Source organism: Mustela lutreola, chromosome 12 (genome assembly GCF_030435805.1).
Source record: "Mustela lutreola isolate mMusLut2 chromosome 12, mMusLut2.pri, whole genome shotgun sequence".
Lineage (NCBI taxonomy): Eukaryota > Metazoa > Chordata > Mammalia > Carnivora > Mustelidae > Mustela > Mustela lutreola.
The window spans coordinates 34175436-34192831 of record NC_081301.1 but is presented as its reverse complement, the minus strand read 5'-3'; the positions used below and the strand labels follow the sequence as shown (position 1 = coordinate 34192831).

The 17396-nt window shown below is 50.9% G+C and overlaps 1 protein-coding gene across 3 annotated transcripts in view; it reads right to left on the bottom strand.

Annotated features, from left to right (window-relative positions):
* Positions 1-10483: 10483 nt before the first annotated feature.
* Positions 10484-17396, bottom strand: part of FBXO10 (F-box protein 10) — a 68466-nt gene continuing 61553 nt past the window's right edge. For all 3 annotated transcript variants that reach the window (XM_059142020.1, XM_059142021.1, XM_059142019.1), the window contains 3 exons: positions 15758-16071; positions 14484-14665; positions 10484-12307 (listed from right to left, as the gene is read on the bottom strand). In XM_059142020.1, coding sequence (XP_058998003.1) covers positions 12133-12307; positions 14484-14665; positions 15758-16071 — 671 coding nt within the window. In that variant the 3' untranslated portion in view covers positions 10484-12132. The remainder of the gene's footprint in view (positions 12308-14483; positions 14666-15757; positions 16072-17396) is intronic.

The window sequence follows — 17396 nt, the reverse complement described above, 5'->3', positions numbered from 1 at the left end:
CTTCATGGAAGGGCTTTATAGAAACTTCCAGAACTAACTCCTTGTTCCTTGCTTTTCGTTTCTAACATTTCTTTCAAACAAAAAGTGTTTGTATTCATTTTACTCAGTAATGGCCTGGTAATGTCAGGTCACATAAAATCTAAACAGCAAGCACCTGCAATGTAGCTCCTTCCTCCTCTGCCTCCAAAGCTGTTTTTCCCTCTCAGTTGTGGACTGATTTTGTCAAAGCACCTGAACCTCGCTCATTTCCCAAGGATCTGCCTTCTTCTGGTGGTGGTTCCAGTGGGAATAGTTGTAGCAAACTGGGATGTCGTGAAGTTACAGACATGTGGTGAAGTTACAGACGTGCCATGATTTCTAGGATTTGTCTTGTAGAGAAGTCTCTGTTGCCAGTTTCAGAAGGGCGGTATTTCTGCGGCCTGGGCTTTGGCTGGTCTGCTCGGTTGGTTTCAGTCATTGAGCCAGTATTCATGAAACATCGATTAAATACTGAAGACTCCTGGTGACTCAGACCCCCCAGGCCCTGCTCGCAAGGATGTTCCATTCCCGCAAGCAACATCCATAAATAGTTGAAGATAGTTTTGGAAGAGGGAAACTATGGACAAGCAGACAAGCTGTGGAGGCAAGAACTTCCTGGCAATGACAGCGACATGAGCAAAGCCTCAGTGGCAAGAACAAGAGGGAAGAGGGTCCACGGGGCCGGAGCTCCCTGGAGGTAGAGCTCAGGGAGCTGGAGGACAGTAAAGAGGCTGGAGAGCCGAGTGGGGCAGCCTTGAAGGTCTCTAAAAAAGCACCAATCTGTGAAAATAGTTGCTACCATTTAGAGAATCCTTCTCACCAGGCACTGTGGTAAGTGGTTTCCACGCATTAACTCAGTCCTCACAACAAGCTTGTTCCCTGCTGGGAAGACTGAGGTACCAAGGGGTTGAGGAATAGATCTAGTAAGTGAGAGATTGGCGATCTGAGCCAGCGGGACTGGCTCCAGAGTTGCACTGCAGACCCTAATCAGTTATCCTAAAAGTTACGGGGTGACATCATAGGGTTTGAGGCAGCGGCAGAATTGCATCTTAGAAAAATTTTGTGGGACACCTGGGTGGCTTCATTGGTTAAAGTAGCCACCTCTTGGTTTAGGTTCAGGTCATAATCTCAGGGTCCTGGGATCTAGCCCCGAGTCAGGCTCCTGCTCAGTCTGCCTGAGGATTCTTTCTCTCTCTTCCTCTGCCCCTCCCTCATTCATGCTCACTTGCTCTTTCTCTCTCTCTCTGAAATAATTATATCTTTTTTGAAAGGATTTTATAGATTTATTTGACAGAGATCACAAGTGGGCAGAGAGGCAGGCAGAGAGAGGAGGAAGCAGGCTCCCTGCTGAGCAGAGAGCCGGATACGGGGTTCCATCCCAAGACCCTGGGATCATGACCTGAGCAGAAGGCAGAGGCTTTTACCCACTGAGCCACCTAGGCACACCTGAAATAAATAAAGTTTAAAAAGAGATTGTGCTGTGGTGTGGAGATGGTTTGGCAGGAGAACAAGACGGAAGCAGGGAGAGCATGTGCTCCGTGACCCATGTAAGAGACCACGTAAGAGCCCGAATGCGTATGATGGCAGCAGAGGTGGCAGAAGTGGAAATGCGGGAGATGTGGTGGGGGGTGGGGGGGGTCACAGCAGCAGGGGCTGTAGAGTGGTTGGGTTTGGAGAGATAGTACAGTGGCTCTCAGACCAACAATGCCCTGATTTCGGGCTGGGCAACTGCATGAACATGTTCATCCTGTTCTGATCAGATGAGCCCCAAGGTGGGCTGGTTTGTGGCCATCCCAGGAGAACCGATCTGACCTCAGAGCTCTCTGCCAGACGGAGCATGGAGCCGAGGTGCAGACCTTTGACCCCATCCAGGTCTGCAGAGGGGAGAAGAGGGGGTAGAAGGGGAAGGGGCAGGGCTGCTGGTGGGCGCCGGCTCACCCAGTGCCATTCCCCTGGGAGCCCATGTTCTGTCCTGGGGCTTTGATTCTCTTCTTAGAGACCCTCTGATCCTAAGACAGGTGTCATTGTGTGCAAATAGTAATAACGAAGATTTTAAAGAAAATGAGTCCTTACTGCCCATAGCCAGCATCCAGATCAAAGTTGTTTTACGTCTCCTGCCTGCTCTGCCCAGTGTCACTTTACAGTTGTACCCAGAGCATAGATGTGGCCTTTTCGCCTGTGGTTCACACCATACATTAAAGTAACTGCTGTTTCTGGAATGTTTTACAGTTTCTTGATGTTTTTTGGCGCATCATCCCCCAGGATGAGCGGTGACTTACCCATTCTCTGTAGTCAGTGTTTAGTTTCTCGTCCTTCGAGATGGTGCCTCACTGAGCTCCTGTGGCCTCGGCTTTTCCTCCCTTCTTTTGGCAGAATTCCAGCCACGGCAGTTTCCCTGTCCTTTCAGAGAGGGGTGACCCCAACTGTGCACTTCCCTGTGTGGGAAGAGCCAGAAGGTAGAAGGCTTCCTGAGTGCTGCTCTCCGGTTTCTGGGCTCTGTGGTTTCAGAGCTGGGGTGGCACTCACTGACCATTGTCGGCACTGCTGCCAACGGCTGCCGTCGCCCAACAGCTGATGTGGTTTCCTGTGTGGTTTGCTCTAAGGCGGGCAGTTGTACAGGAGAGAGAAGAGGGTTCTGGGCAGAATGTTTAATTAGGGCTTAATTAAGCCCACCAGAGTGGCCTGTTGAACCCTCACACGGGATCCCGAGGGACAGGCGGCACCTGGCGCTCTGGGCTGTGTGACAGCCATCAGCCATTCCCAAGCCCTGGGTGGTGATGGGCAGGACACACGCCATCCCACTGGTGAGCAGGAGCTGTTCCGTAGGCTCCCCAGAACATTCTAGATGTCCTTGTTTTGTGGGCCCCACCCCCTGCCTGGTCCTGGCTAGGAGTTACTTATCTGGGTGTCTCGTGGGCTCTGTCACAGTGGGGACTGTCTGATGAACCTGTCTCCTTGACTGCGGCCAGCACGAGGCCCAGCTGCAGGCGGTACTGGATGAGTCGAACGAAAGGCGTAGATTTGGGACCCAATCCCTTGACTGGCTGCAGACGGGAATCTGAAGACTCAGGACTAGACTTGCAGAGCCTAGGGCCCCCAGTCCACGGCCAGAGCTGACTCTGTGGGAGGATGAGAGACCTCTCCAGCCAGGACAGAGCCCCATGTCGCAGGTCGCAGAGGCTGGAGCTCTGTGGATAGGGTGAGGCCCGGTTCTGGAAGCAGTTCTGTTTCTGGGCTGCACCGTGTGTCAGCTGATGGATTTGGGATCCTGCCTTCCTTGGAGCAGCAGTGGCGCCCTGGGTCTGAATTTCCCGGGCAGTATACTTGCTGTGGGTTTCGATTTGGGGACCTGCGCTCTCAAATGCGCCCAGAAGCTACTCAGCATTGGTTGGCATGTAAGGATGTTTGATGACTCGGTGGATAGTGAAAAACAAGTCTGGGCTTGGAGGTTAAGCTCCACCCGTTTGTGAATTACATCCAGGTGGTTGTCAAGAGAATTTTTCTGAACCAGAGGAGGGCGTCTGCAAAAACCGACAAGTCTACAGGGAGGTAAAGAACTTCATACTGAATGTCAAGGGCGCACCAAAGACTCTGGGATCTGCTGGTGTCTGAGCTGGAAAGGCCCTCCCTGGGATGGAGCCTTCCCTGATCCTCTGTGGCTGTGCAGCAGCAGGGGACAGCTGTTATCACCAGAGTCCCAGTCGCCAGGTGTGTGGCCCCTTTCAGGGTGGATCTTTTGGCTGTCTTGGCTGTGTTTGGCATGGGTTGGTCACGTATTCTTTTGGTAAAATAGATACACATAAACTTTACCTTTAAAAAACCATTTAAGGGTGCCTGGGTGGCTCAGAGGGTTAAGCCTCTACCTTCGGCTCAGGTCATGATCTCAGGGTCCTGGGATCGAGTCCCACATCGGGCTCTCTGCTCAGCAGGGAGCCTGCTTCCTCCTCTCTCTCTCTCTGCCTGACTCTCTACCTGCTTGTGATCTCTGTCTGTCAAATAAATAAATAAAATCTTAAATGGTTTTTTATTTTTTTATTTTTTTTTAAGAATACACCATTCAGGGGAATGAAGTACGTTCACAACGTTGTGCCACCATCACTGCGATCTGGTTCCTGAACGTTCTCATCACCCCAAAGCAAACCCTGTACCAGTCAAGCAGAAACACCCTGTTCTGACCTCCCCTGAGTCCCTGGCAGCCAGTCATCTGTGTTCTGTCCCTGTGGACTTGCCTAGATGTTTCATGTGAACACAATCACACAGAATGTGGCCCTCTGTGTGGCTTCTTTCACTTAGACTACATGTTTGAGGTTCACCTGGTCACGTGACTATACACCTGACCTTTGAACAACGTGGAAGTTTGGGGTGCCCACCCCCTGTGCAGTCTAAAGCCGGTCCCTCCCAAACTTCTCGTATCCTACTGTTGACTCGAAGCCCAAACAGCTGATTGACACATATATTGTGAACACACAATGTATGTATTATGTAGCGTACTGTTACAGTAAAGTAAGCAAGAGAAAAAATGTTATCATGAAAATCATATTAAAGCACATTTAAAATATTGCACTGTATTTCTTGAAAAAAAAAAAAAAAACATATGAGTGGACCTGTGCAGCTCAGACCCAGGTTGTTCAAGGCTTGACTGTGTATGTAGGTAGGAACCCGATTTGTACCTAGAACCCTAAGCAAGGCACTCTGGTAATCAGTGTGGCTCCCCAGCCTCTAGTGACAGGAAGGGGCCCTCAGGAGATGGCAGTGAACACTGACTGTCACCCAACCTTACCTGCCACTGGGGCGACAGGGAAGTCTGTGTCTGGAGGGATGCTGTGAGGAGCAGGAATGAGCCTGGAGAGACAGGTACAGGGTTAGCACTCAAAGTGACATCTTCAGGGTGCTTTTGAGGCAGTGGGAGTGGCCGAGGTCTGTGCTCTGCAGCACTGAGGAGCCAGAACCAGGACCCAAGGGAAGAGAAAATTCAGTTCTTTGCGACAATGCAACGGGAGGAAGTTCACACAGCAGCTGGGCCCACCGTGAAAGAAGACTTGGTGGAGATGAGTCTTGGAATAACTCATTCGGGACAGGTTGTCATTGAATTTCTTTGTGCTCTGGGATTGGTTAGTGTGCTGCTTCCGAGCCGAGGTCATGCCTCCTGCATGTGTTTTCCAGGCTCTGCTCTGATGTGTGTCATTTGTGTCTGATCCAGGGTAGGGGCATCAATACATCCTTTGTCTCCCTCCAACAGAGGTGTGAGCAGGAGATCGAAATACCCTGTTTTCCTTTAAGCGGGGGTGAAAATCAAGTATGTGTGCATCGGAAAAGAGATATCCTGATCTGTCTCCGGGAAGAGAACTCCTGGTGGGCTCACAGGGCAGAATGTGTTTCCGTGAATACTTGTAGATTCTGATGGGTGTGACACCGTGAGACTTAATTTCTAGGAATGATGGCATCATAGCGTGTGAGCAGGACTCTGAACCACCTCTGTGCCGGTGGGGAGGCAGCCTGTCTTCAGTCGCTCCCACAGAGGTGTGGGACTGATGGGCCAATGTCTAGGATGGCAAATATATCCTCGTGTGGGCCCACCGCAGGGGGCCTTGCCAAATGCAGGGGGCATGTTCTCGGGGGTTGATGCTGTTGACAGTGATGAGGTCAGAGAAGTTATATATAACACATTTACAGGAGCCCTGACTTGGAAAGAGCTAATTAGATAAAATTCTTCAAAGTGTCCCCTCTAGGGATTCCTGGGTGGCTCTGTCATTTTATCTGACTTCAGCTCAGGTCATGATCCCAGAATCCTGGGATCAAGCCCTGCATCAGGCTCCCTGCTCAGCGAGAAGCCTGCTTCTCCCTCTCCCACTCCCCCTGCTTGTGTTCCCTTTCTCGCTGTATCTCTGTCACATAAATAAACAAAATCTTAAAAAAACAAAAACAAGGGCGCCTTGGTGGCTCAGTGGGTTAAGCCGCTGCCTTCGGCTTGGGTCATGATCTCAGGGTCCTGGGATGGAGTCCTGCATCTGGCTCTCTGCTCAGCAGGGAGCCTGCTTCCCTTCCTCTCTCTCTGCCTGCCTCTTGCCTGCTTGTGATCTCTCTCTGTCAAATAAATAAAATCTTTTAAAAAAATATAAAAAAAAAAACTTTTATTTTTACATAATGTCCTGATTAGAAAACAGTTGCAACCTTGATGTTTTGAAGACTAAGGTCAGTTAGTGTGACCCCACATTGTGTGGGGTGTCCCTCAAGTTGGGTTTGTCTGGGGTTTCCTTGCGTTTAGATTCAGGATGTACATTTCTGGCAGGAAAACTAGACCTGCTGCTGTGTTCCAGGGGCGTGGTGTCCCTGTAGAGGCACGTGCTGTTTGTCCTGTACTTGTGGTGTGAACTTTTGTGACTTGGTTAGGTTATGTTCTCTCCATCATGAAGTCACCATGAGTTTTAGCCTCCATTGAGGATTCTTGGTGAATCAATTACCAGGATGGTTGCAAAATTATTTTCTCTTATACAGAGGAAACCCTCTTTTCTCTCCTGTTAAAATAGTTTTTGTTCATTCAGTGATCAGGATAGACTTAGATTCTCATTTTAGTCTATGAACGTTGGTACTATTATTTAGTTTGATGTTCAGACTGTACCACACTTGGCCATTCTTAGTTCCTTCAAACTAGCTCCTGTATCCCCATCATTTTGAGGGTTCTTCCTTTCTGGCCCAAGATATTCCAGCCATCCTGTACTTTTCCTGCTGTAACCCTGGAATCAGGAGGCCGAGAAGATACCACAAACGATGGGCCAAAACCAGGAAGTGAAACACCATCCTGACAATTAGAAGGAATCTTTAGCTGTGCTCAGGCAAGCATAGTGTTCAAAGCAGATGCTGATGGCTGTGTTGTGAGTGGCTGAGACTGCACCAGGGGGGCCATGCTAGGCTCAACTTCACTTAAAAATGATGCTAATCACAGTGGGTTGGTTCTGGAGCCCCACGGCCGTAACTGCACCTTGCAAAATTCTTGACAAGGGAGAAAGAGCTAATGGGATGAGCATGTTCGAATCGGGAGAAACTGCTTAGGGCTGGAACAGGTCTATCAGGGCCCATAGGAGCCTACTATGAGGTACCATTTGGAGAGGAGGCTTTCTTTGTGTTGGAAGGAATGGGCCCCAGGCTGCTGAGGACCGGGTAGGGTCATGTGCTATTCTAAGACACAATGCTGGCTTGTATCTAGTCTGGCCATACCCTGTCCACCACTCCCTGTACTCAGGACCTCCTCAGGCCACTAGGGTAGGGGCCTCAACAGGATTTGGAGACCTGGACAAAGCTGTGTTGCTCTTTGTTGTGCTCGTACACTCACACCAGTAGGCATCAATGTTTGGGCCTAACTGGCCAGCAGGAAAGGCCAGGGAAGCCACAGTTTAAGCGGTTTGGGTGTGGGGGGGGGGGCAGCTGAGACCTATTGGGTGCTGGGCCAGGATTAAGCCTTCACCTGTGACAGCCCAGTGGAGGGGGACCCTTACTACTGCAGTCTGAAAGCAGATGACCCAGGGAAACACAGTACCCTTGGAGAATCCTATCTTCAGATCTGTAATTGCTACCCAGAGAGCTGGGAGGTCCATCCTGAGATGCAGGACAGGACTCCTCCACTCTGCCTTTGGGCTCTCCTAGACACAGCCAGAGCACTGGAGTGGGTCTCGAGCAGTGACCAGGGTGGTGCGATGGTCTGCAAAGTGGCACATACAAGAGGAGGCCGGGAGCAGGGCAGCCCCAGCAGGCATACGGCTGCTGTCTGCAAATCTTTAGAGGGTTGTCACACAGGGAAGACGGTCCTCCAGAGGCTCCAGAAGGTAGAGATGCTGGGAGTGGGGGTGGGTTTATTTCTTCATCCATCCCTCCATTCATTCATCCATCTACCCACATATCCAACACTTAGTGAGTCTTGGTCTGTGCTGGGCGTAGAGGATCAACAGGGCTTAATTTCACAGGGCATGGGGTAGGGGATCAGACAAATCAACTGATTTTTGCAGTATGTAGGGTTCAGTGCCATCATGGGGTAACATGGGGAGAGGGGGACTATCGAGATTTGAAGGGATCAGGAATGGACTGATACTGAAGTAAGATCCTGAAATATGGGTATGGTTTAGCTAGGGAGATAGATTTTGGCTCACTTGAGGAGACAAAAGAAATTAGAACAGGTTCTCTTGGGCAGGTGTGGGCTGCTGTGTGGGATGGCTAGCCCCGCCCACTCGTGCAGGCCGCTGCAGGGCAGGTTCGCTCCCACACTGCTCTCCCCACCCCCCACCCCAGGGAAGAGCAAGGATGGGTGTCCCACCACCACATCACTTGGGAGGAGATGGCACCATGCGTGTCTCTGCTGTTCTTTTTTTTGTTGCCAAAGCTTTAGCTAACAGCTCTACCCACCCCTCTCCTGCCTACAAGCTCTGAACATTGGGCAGTGAACTTTTACCTGCTGGGCCTTAACAAGCATTACCATTCAGAGCCTTAGTTCCTTCGGTAAAAAATAGGGCAATGACCTCACCCAGTCAGCATTTGGCATGCTGTTGATACTTGATTTTTTTTCTAAAGATTTTATTTATTTATTTGACAGACAGAGATCACAAGTAGGCAGAGAGGCAGGCAGAGAAAGGAGGAAGCAGGCTCCCCACTGAGCAGAGAGCCCAATGTGGGGCTTGATCCCAGGACCCTGAGATCATGACCTGAGCTGAAGGCAGAGGTTTTAACCCACTGAGCCACCCGGGCGCCCCGATATTTGATATTTCAATGCATCAAAATACACGAGGTTTTGCCGGTTAGGATAAACTGCACTAACATATTTCCCCCAAATGTCTGGTTTCCATGCAGGTTTTTTTTTTTTTCTTTTTTTTTAAAAGACTTTATTTACTTATAGATTGATTTTCTGCTTGGATGATCTGTTACTGATGTGTTAAGATCTCCTATAATTAATGTATTCATATCAATATGACTATTTTGATTAACAATTGGCTTATGTAGTTGGGGGCTCCCATTATTTACAATTGTTAGATCTTCTTGGTGGAGAGTCCCTTTAAGAATGATGTAGTGTCCTTCTGTATCTCTGACTATAGTCTTTAGCTTAAAATCTAGTTTGTCTGATATGAGAATCACTACCCCAGCTTTCTTTTGAGGCCTGTTGACATAAAAGATGTTTCTCCATCCCTTTACTTTCAGTTTGGATGTAACTTTAGGCTCCAAATGGGTCTCTTGTAGACAGCATATGGACGGGTCCTGTCATTTTATCCAGGCTGCGACCCTGTGCCGTTTCATGGGAGCATTTAGGCTGTTCACGGTGATTTTTATTGGTGTCATGTTGCCTGTGAAGTCCTTGTTTCTATAGATTGTCTCTGTAAATCTTTGTCCTTGGTCACTCTTGGGTTCTTTCTTCTTTTATAGAACTCCCCCGCCTTAATATTTCTTGTAGTGCCTGGCTGGTGGTCACATACTCTTTTAAACCTTGCCAGTCTTGGAAGCTCGTTACATCTCCATCCATTTTGAATGTCAGCCTTGCTGGATGAAGTATTCTTGGCTGCATGTTCTTCTCACTTAGTGCCCTGAATATGTCTTGCCAGCCCTTTCTGGCTTGCCAGGTTTCTGTTAAGATTTTACTTACTTATTGAGAGAGAGTGAGAGAGAGCATGAGAGAGGAAAAGGTCAGGAGGAGGAGCAGACTCCCCGCGGAGCTGGGAGCCTGATGCTGGACTCGATCCCGAAACTCCAGGATCATGACTGGAGCTGAAGGCAGTCGCCCTCCATAAAGGTTTTTATGCTTGTGGCATTATATTTTCATTTTAATAGTTTGTTTTATGTGTGCATTAGAAAACAGTAACTTTGCATTTAATAGTGATGTAAACATTTTAGTTCAGCGAAGAAATTCTTGGCTAGGATCCTGGATGGGAAAAGGACATTAGGGAACAAGTACTTTAACTTCAGGTAATAACGAGTCCGTATCAGTTGATTTTGACAGACACCACGTGAGACTGTAAGATGGTAAAGCAGGGAAATGCCGGGTGGGGGAGGGTAATACGGGGACTCTGTACTACCTGTCTGCTCACTTGTTCTGTAAATCCAAAATTCTTCTAAAAAAGTTAATTTAAAAAGAGGATTTGAAGAAAAATATTAAGTACCACCTTTCCCCTTAGGTGGCATGCAGAGACGGGGAAAAAGGAGTTCATGATCTCAGAACGTTCTGTACGCTGTCAAGTCCTCTCCTCCAGGTACTGTTTCTGCTCATCTCCACACAGTCCACGGCGCAGGGGGGCACAGTGCCATCCCTGACACGTGGCCATCCAGATCCTGGGACCCAGAAGCGTGGGCACGAGCTGAAGGGACAGGAGACTGTGGGCCTCGGTCTCCTTCAGCCACAGGAGCAGCGCCTCAGGAAGGCCGAGCAGGTGCCTGCACCCAGCCGCCCAGGAACTCTAGCACATACCCAGACCAAGAAAAGTCCCCGAGAGGGTTTCTTTTAAAATATAGAACTTTATTTTGGTTGCAGAGATTTTCATAAGCATAAGTTTACAGAAGAGTCATTACAAAATAACAAAGGCAGCATTTTGTACAGCGACTCACATTGGGGCCACCAGAGAAGTGCAAAGGACCGTGCTGGGACAGTGCGGGGATCGGTGCTCGCGTGCCCACAGTCCTCAGGGGGAAGCCAGTGCTTCTGGCTCCCTCCAGCCACCCCCCCCCACCCCACCCAGGAGAGCAGCACCGAGGGCCTGGCAGAACCAGCCTGGGAAGCCACTGGCAAGGTGCACAACAGTGCCCCCAGCAGGCTGGTGAAGGCCCCGCATGAAAGGCCGAGTGGGAGGGGGGTTGTTCCCTCTGAGCCAGTCCTGCAGTCAGTCCCCATCCTCAGGCAGGTGCCTTCTGAGCCCACCTGGCTCTGGAACCCTCACACATTCACAGTATGGTTCAGTAAAGCCCATCTGACTCAGGCTACTGACCCTACCCCAACCCTGGACTGGGAACCCTGATCCTACTCTCTGGGAGTTTACAGGCAAGTAGGTGGGACAGGGATGGACTTAGAAAACCCCGAAGCAAGGCAGAAAGTGCTCAGTACCTGAGAGGAGGGCAGAGAAAGGGCAACAGAGCCTCAGCGGGGAAGAGCATGGTCGCTGCAGGGAGGGGGCTCTGTGGAGGTGATGTCTCCGCTAAAGCTCAAAGACTAGGCAGGACGTGACATGTGCAGACGGCGAGAAGAGCATGCCAAGAAGAGGACAGTGTGTGGGCCAAGGCACAGAGTGGGGAACCGTAGTGGGGTCAGTAAAGGCAGACAGTTACCCATGTGAGAACACGGACACAGACAAGGGGCCCCGGGCACCTTCATCTCCACCAGTGTGGGGCCAAGAGGGGCAGCCGGTGAGGGTGTGCGCAGGACCTGAACCCTTGCCCGGCATGCCCCGAGCCAGCATCCCCGAGTGTGGGAGCTCCCTGAGGGCAGAGTGGAGTCTCCTGCGTCTCCGCCCCGCCCAGCGCAGTGCCTGGGCTGCTCAAAGGAAGCCTGTGTTTTCAGCATGTCTCTTGTCATCCCTGGGGCAGCTCTTCCAGAGAGGCTCCCTCCCCATCACAGTTCAAGTTGAAGGGAACCAAACTCAACTCCTGCAGCCTCTGCAGTCAGCTGGGAGGGTGTGGCCCAGCACAGATCAAGAGAGGCCTGGGAAAGGGGACAATTCTGGGGCTCTTTCCACCTCACTAGGCTCACCTCCTCCCTCAGGAGTCAATCTGCTCTTCCTTGACTCGAGTCAGGGTTTGGTGTGTAAAACCACATTTCCCTGTCAGTCACACAGAAAGACCTGACTGCAGCTTTAGTATCAATTTTCCCCAAACCTTCATCACCTCTATGAGAGCTCAAGTGACAGGAAGCCCACCAATCTGTATCTTTTTCTCAGTCCCCAGGAAGTCTGGAAGCCTGTTTTCTCTGGGCTATGGTGAGTAGGAGGACCGAGACGGGGCCCAGAGCCCCTCAGATGCTGCTTCTTCCATCCCAATGTTGCCTTTACCTCTCAGCTCAGCTGAACACCCATCGGAGCCTGAGCGCAGGGTACGGGGTTGCTGCTCTGGGAGTCTGGACAGCCCTCCAGCCGCCCCATGCCACAGCTCCCATCCTTACAGAATGGTGCAGAAGACGCTGCGGTTGCTGTGGTAACCACCTTCCACGCGGGCTGTGATCCTAGTCGCCATGGCTGTCCCCTTCTGCCCACTGTGGGCTGCAGAGGGGCCTCGGAGAGAGCTCTCAAGGTGAGGCCGTGCCGGTGGGTTCACCAGGCGCCACGTGTCAGACCTGGAGGTGCAAAAGGACAGTCCATGAACTGAGGGCCTGGGGCGTTTGCTGAATGCCCCACACAATCTCACCTCTGGTTCAGGATCACTGGATCCAGGTGTAGGTGGTGGGACACGTGTGACGCTAAGAGACAAAAGTCCTGGATTCTAGTTCCAGCTATACTTGCGATTCTGCACAAAAGTCTGGAGCAGTTCCCTCTAGAAGCCTGAATTTCCCCATCTCTGTCAGGACGTAGAGAACATCAGTGACTTCTCTTCTTTTTCATACCAACCCCCTGCCCAAATGTATGACATGCATATATACAGAAGCTTTATTCCTAATCACCCAAAACTTCAGCTGGTGAGCAGATAAATGGTGTTGTACATCCACATAATGGAATGCCATTTGGCAACAAAAAGAGTGACATGTGACACCATAGGCACATGTCAGGTACACTAGGGTAAGTGAGAGAAGCCAGACCAGAAAGACCACATTCTGTATGATTTTTTTCCCATGACATTCTGGAGCCTGTAAATCTATAGGGGACAGAAGCTGGAGAGTTTCCAGTCCCCCAAGTTCTTATGGAGATTATGAAGGGTCGGGGAAAGCTTTGCTCAGGGCTTCCTGTCATCTGAGTTACAAGGAACGACCTCTTAACACCATATTGTATTTGTTTTAGCCAGTGACCATGCCTTCTGTGCATTTTTATGACGATTTGCAATGAGCAGAACTGTAAAGGCATGGAGAGCTGGAAGCTGGCTGCTGTGGGTGAGCAAGAAGCCTGCAGGTGTGCTCCAGGAGCTGCTGGCATTGGAGTGTGGCCGCAGCCAGGAAGCCTGGAAAGAAAAATCAGGGCCCAACAGTGCCTGGGGGATAATGGCCGGCTGACAGCTCTGTGCTTTCTGTATCCTGGGGTCCCCAAAGGGGCAGGAGGAAGCAGACCTCAAGGAGTCCACAATATGATCTGCTGGGACGTAGGTAAAAAAGATTAGAACTTCTATTTTTTTCCTACGTCATAAGTTAAGAATATATAAAACATACATATATGGCGTTTCCTCAAAAACTATTTTTATAGAAAATGTATAATTAAAAAAGGAACAGAGGAAAAAGGGGCTCCATCAGAGGATTCTGACCATGGACGTGGCAGGACCAGAGCTGACAGACAGAATAACCTGGTAGGATGCACAGGACAGCCTGCGGAGGCGGGGCAAGGACACAAGGCAGGAAGCTGGTGCTGCAGGCCAGGGCCATCAGAGTGCAGGAGTGAGGCCTACAGCAATGGCTGCCTTCTGAACCAGCACGGCAGCCAAGCAAGCAGAACACGGTCCATCCATAGACCAGTGCGACAGCACCCTGGCAGCAGGGCCACAGGGTCAGGGTGATGGGTGCTGAGACGAGAACAGGGGTGATGGCAGTTGGGAAGAGGAGGGGACCTAGTAACTGACTGACTGAACTGAGATGTTAGGGAGAAGTTGGTCGCAGAGGTTTTGCTGCCACAACAGAGTGGAGGGATGGTGAGGTCACTGAAATGGGCGCAGGGAAGGACAAGGAAGATTAGGGCAGAAGAGTGTGAAGAGTGCTACATGGAGGCAGAGGTATTAAAAATAAGTGACAGCAGCAGTCACAGCAGTTAACATTTCGGGACTACCTCCAGCTGTTAGGTCATGTGACCTGAGTTTCTCTCAATTTGGTGCTACACTGCAGACATTGCTAACTGGATTTTTTTTTTTTTAAGATTTTATTTATTCATTTGACAGAGATCACAGAAAGGCAGAGAGGCAGGCAGAGAGAAAGGGGGAAGCAGGCTCCCCGCTGAGCAGAGAGCCCAATGTGGGGCTCGATCCCAGGACCCTGAGATCATGACCTGAGCAAAGGTAGAGGCTTTAACCCACTGAGCCACCCAAGTGCCCCATAACTGGATTTTATTAAGGCTCCAGGTGCCGAGTAACTTGCCCAAGGTTCCACAGCCAGTGACCGGCGGAGCTGAGATCTGCACCCCCATACCATGGACTCTTAAAGCCTCTTCCCTCCCAGGGAGGCGGGTGCGGGGCCTCAGCATCGGCCTGAATAACCCGACCAGGGCTGAGAGCTGGCAGGACTGAGGGGAGCAGGGGCTGCCACAGTCACGGGGCCTGGCTCCTCCCGTGACCTCACTGTGGTTCTGGAAGATGGGTGTCCGCAGACGGCAGACACTTACTTTTTCTTGAACACCAAGAACTTGTTGTTTTGCAGGACACATTCCCTGTTGTTGGAGATCTGCTGAAAGATGGTCTTGCTGGTCTTGCCCTGGAAGATGATGTTCTCCTGCACCAGGGCCTTGGCGCGGCCCCGCACTGCAATGCCGTAGGCCCGGAACGAATGGATCCGGTTCTTGATTACCTGGGAGAGACCATCAGAGCCTGTCATACCTTGGGGACTCCCTGACTGGTGAGGGGGCCAGGTAAGGGCAACAGCAGTTCTAAAACGGAGTGGTAAGAGCATGCTCGGGCAGCACTGCGCCATGGGAGCTCAGGGAATGGCGATCGAGATCCAAGTGGGGAGAATCAGGGAAGGCTTCCTGAAGGGGATAACAGGTAAGCTGTCGGAGCTTACCAGATGCAGAGCAGGGGACAGCTGTTCCAGGAAGAAGGAACAACATGCAAAGGCCTGGCACAGAGGGGAGGTTGTACCAGAGGCAAGAACCATTGGCAACCTGAGGCCACAGCGTGTCTCCCCAACCCCTCTTCCTCTGTTTCCACAGTTTTCAGATGTAGAGCCAAGGAATTCTTTCCTCCTTGCCCAAGTCACTACTCAAGAAGCTGCAGAGCCAAAAAAAGAAAAGGCTTTGGGATGGTAATTTCATGAGTGCAGGGACTGAGTCAGTTCGGCTCAACACTGAAACCCTAGCACCCAGCGCAGTGCTTTGCAGACAATTCTGGGGGAGACAGATAGGCAGAAGAGCAGGTGCAAAGCATTGTGGGAAGTGCTCTGTGAGGTGGGGGTGAGCATAAGCACCCCTGATGTCCAGAAAAGGGGTACCTCAGACAGCCTGGGGGAATTAGGGGAAGCTTCCTGAAGGAAGTGATAGCCCAGGTGCAGGACTGAGGAGAGAAGGGGAGAAGGGTATGCAGGATATACAGGAAATAGTGTGTACATAGGCTCTCCACATTAAGCACCTACTGCACACTCAGTCCTGTGAGAGGCAGTTCTGTGAGTGGAAGGGCTGAAAGAGCTCTAAGCTTGACCTGGAGACCACAAGATGCCCCCAGTGGCACCCCCACCCCAGCTTTTGGCTGGCAGCTCCTGTCCCTCCTTCAGGGCTCAGTCCACCTGCCCCCTCCCGTGGGAAGCCTCACTTGTGTCTGGGCAGGAGGAAGGATGTCCCTGATGGTACCGAATGCTTTGGGCTTCTCAGTGGACAGAGTGTGAGGACTGTCCTAGGGTTGAGCCCTGTGCGGCCACCATGAGTCAGACACACGTACACATACACACCTTTGTGTCGGACCTGGGCAAGAGCTGCAGCCCGCTGCCCCGGTTGCCAATGATGTCATTTTCGATGACGACGCTGCTGTCACCCTTGGTGATGATGCCATGGCCTCTGTTGTCATAGATACCATTGCCCCGGAGCTCCACCTTGCACTGGGCCTCGACCTTGACCCCACTCTGGCGGTTGCAGGAGATGCTATTGTTGGCTACACGGGTGAGCTGGCTGCTCTGGGCCACCGTGATACCTCTGTCCCCATTAGCATGGATCACGTTGGTGAGGACGTGCAGCGCCTCACTGCTCTGGACGTAGAGGCCTGAGGCTACGGGTAGAGGGGTTGGGAGTAGGGTCAGCCCTGACAACACCAGTCAGGAAAAACCTCCATGCAACTGTGCTGTGCACCCTGGGAGAGAGGTGAGGAAGAAGAGGCACCCACACTCAGAACCAGCCCCTGGGAGTTCCATCTTTTAAGATGTAGACAAACTGAGTAGGCGGAAACCCAGGAACATCAAGGAAGCTCTGTTCCTTCTAAACTAAGTGCTCAGTAAACAGGGAAAGGTGACACAAGACTCCCTGAGCTCAGGGGCTCACAAGACCCAGGCTCTCCTTCCCTGCTCACATGTGTCCCCTGTCACCATCTTACTGCTGTGCATACCTCCTGTGACGGGGTGCACACTACCTGTTACACCTGCCCATTCCACCTCCACACAGAGCTACCAGCTGGACAGTTGCTCAGTTTTTCTAAGCCTCTCTATTGTTTTGGGACATTTCCTTCACAAGGGAAATCCCGTAATTTTTGAATAGAAAAATTTACAAGCTAAATATCTAAAATATGTTAGAAATTTTGGAAAGAAAATAGTGTTTGGGGTTGTATATACTTAGAGACACTACATACTTTTAGAAAAAAAGTATAAAACTCAGCAGGTGTAGAGCCACATGACTTGGTCAGGAAGAGATAGCAGGGCAGGGGGACCTGGGGATGATGAGGAGAGGACCCCCCAGTGGTGACATCTGCCCACCACAAGAGCAAGAGAGACACCAGCAGTGCAGGGAGGAGGGTGGGCGGAGGCCAACAGGGGCCACAGTGGGCCGGGAGTCTGCAGGTTCCAGCTTCTTGGTGCCACATGCCTGCTGCTTCTCCTGGCCTGGTGGGAAGGGCGAACATAAATCAAGGATCTGTGAATTTATGTGGCTTTGCCTGTCCTACAGACAGCAGGGCCACATGGAGAAAGCCCTGAACTGGGAGGGGACAGAACTCATTTTTGGTTGGCTCCCACGCTCCTTGCCCTCTGCTAGTCCCAGGGCGAGAGCTCGCCTGTGCCCAGGAGCCTCCTTTTAACAAGACTGCCTCCATCAGCCGCCACAGTGGTCCTGACGGTCAGCCAGGTTTAGGAACCCTGGACTTAGATCAACTTCATATGCTTCTCAATTCAATAAACACTGAGTATTTATCAGTTGTTATCCAGTTTAAGATAACCAGTGGATTTAAAACACACTTATTCTCGACATAAGAAAGAAAAATCAACAATTAAACCATGATATGCCATCAACTACAAATGCATGTCCTTAGATGTTAAAATGTGGATAATGTATCTCAGAATGGATTAGAAACCTGATGCCGGGTGTGGGATTTGGTGGGGCAGCGGT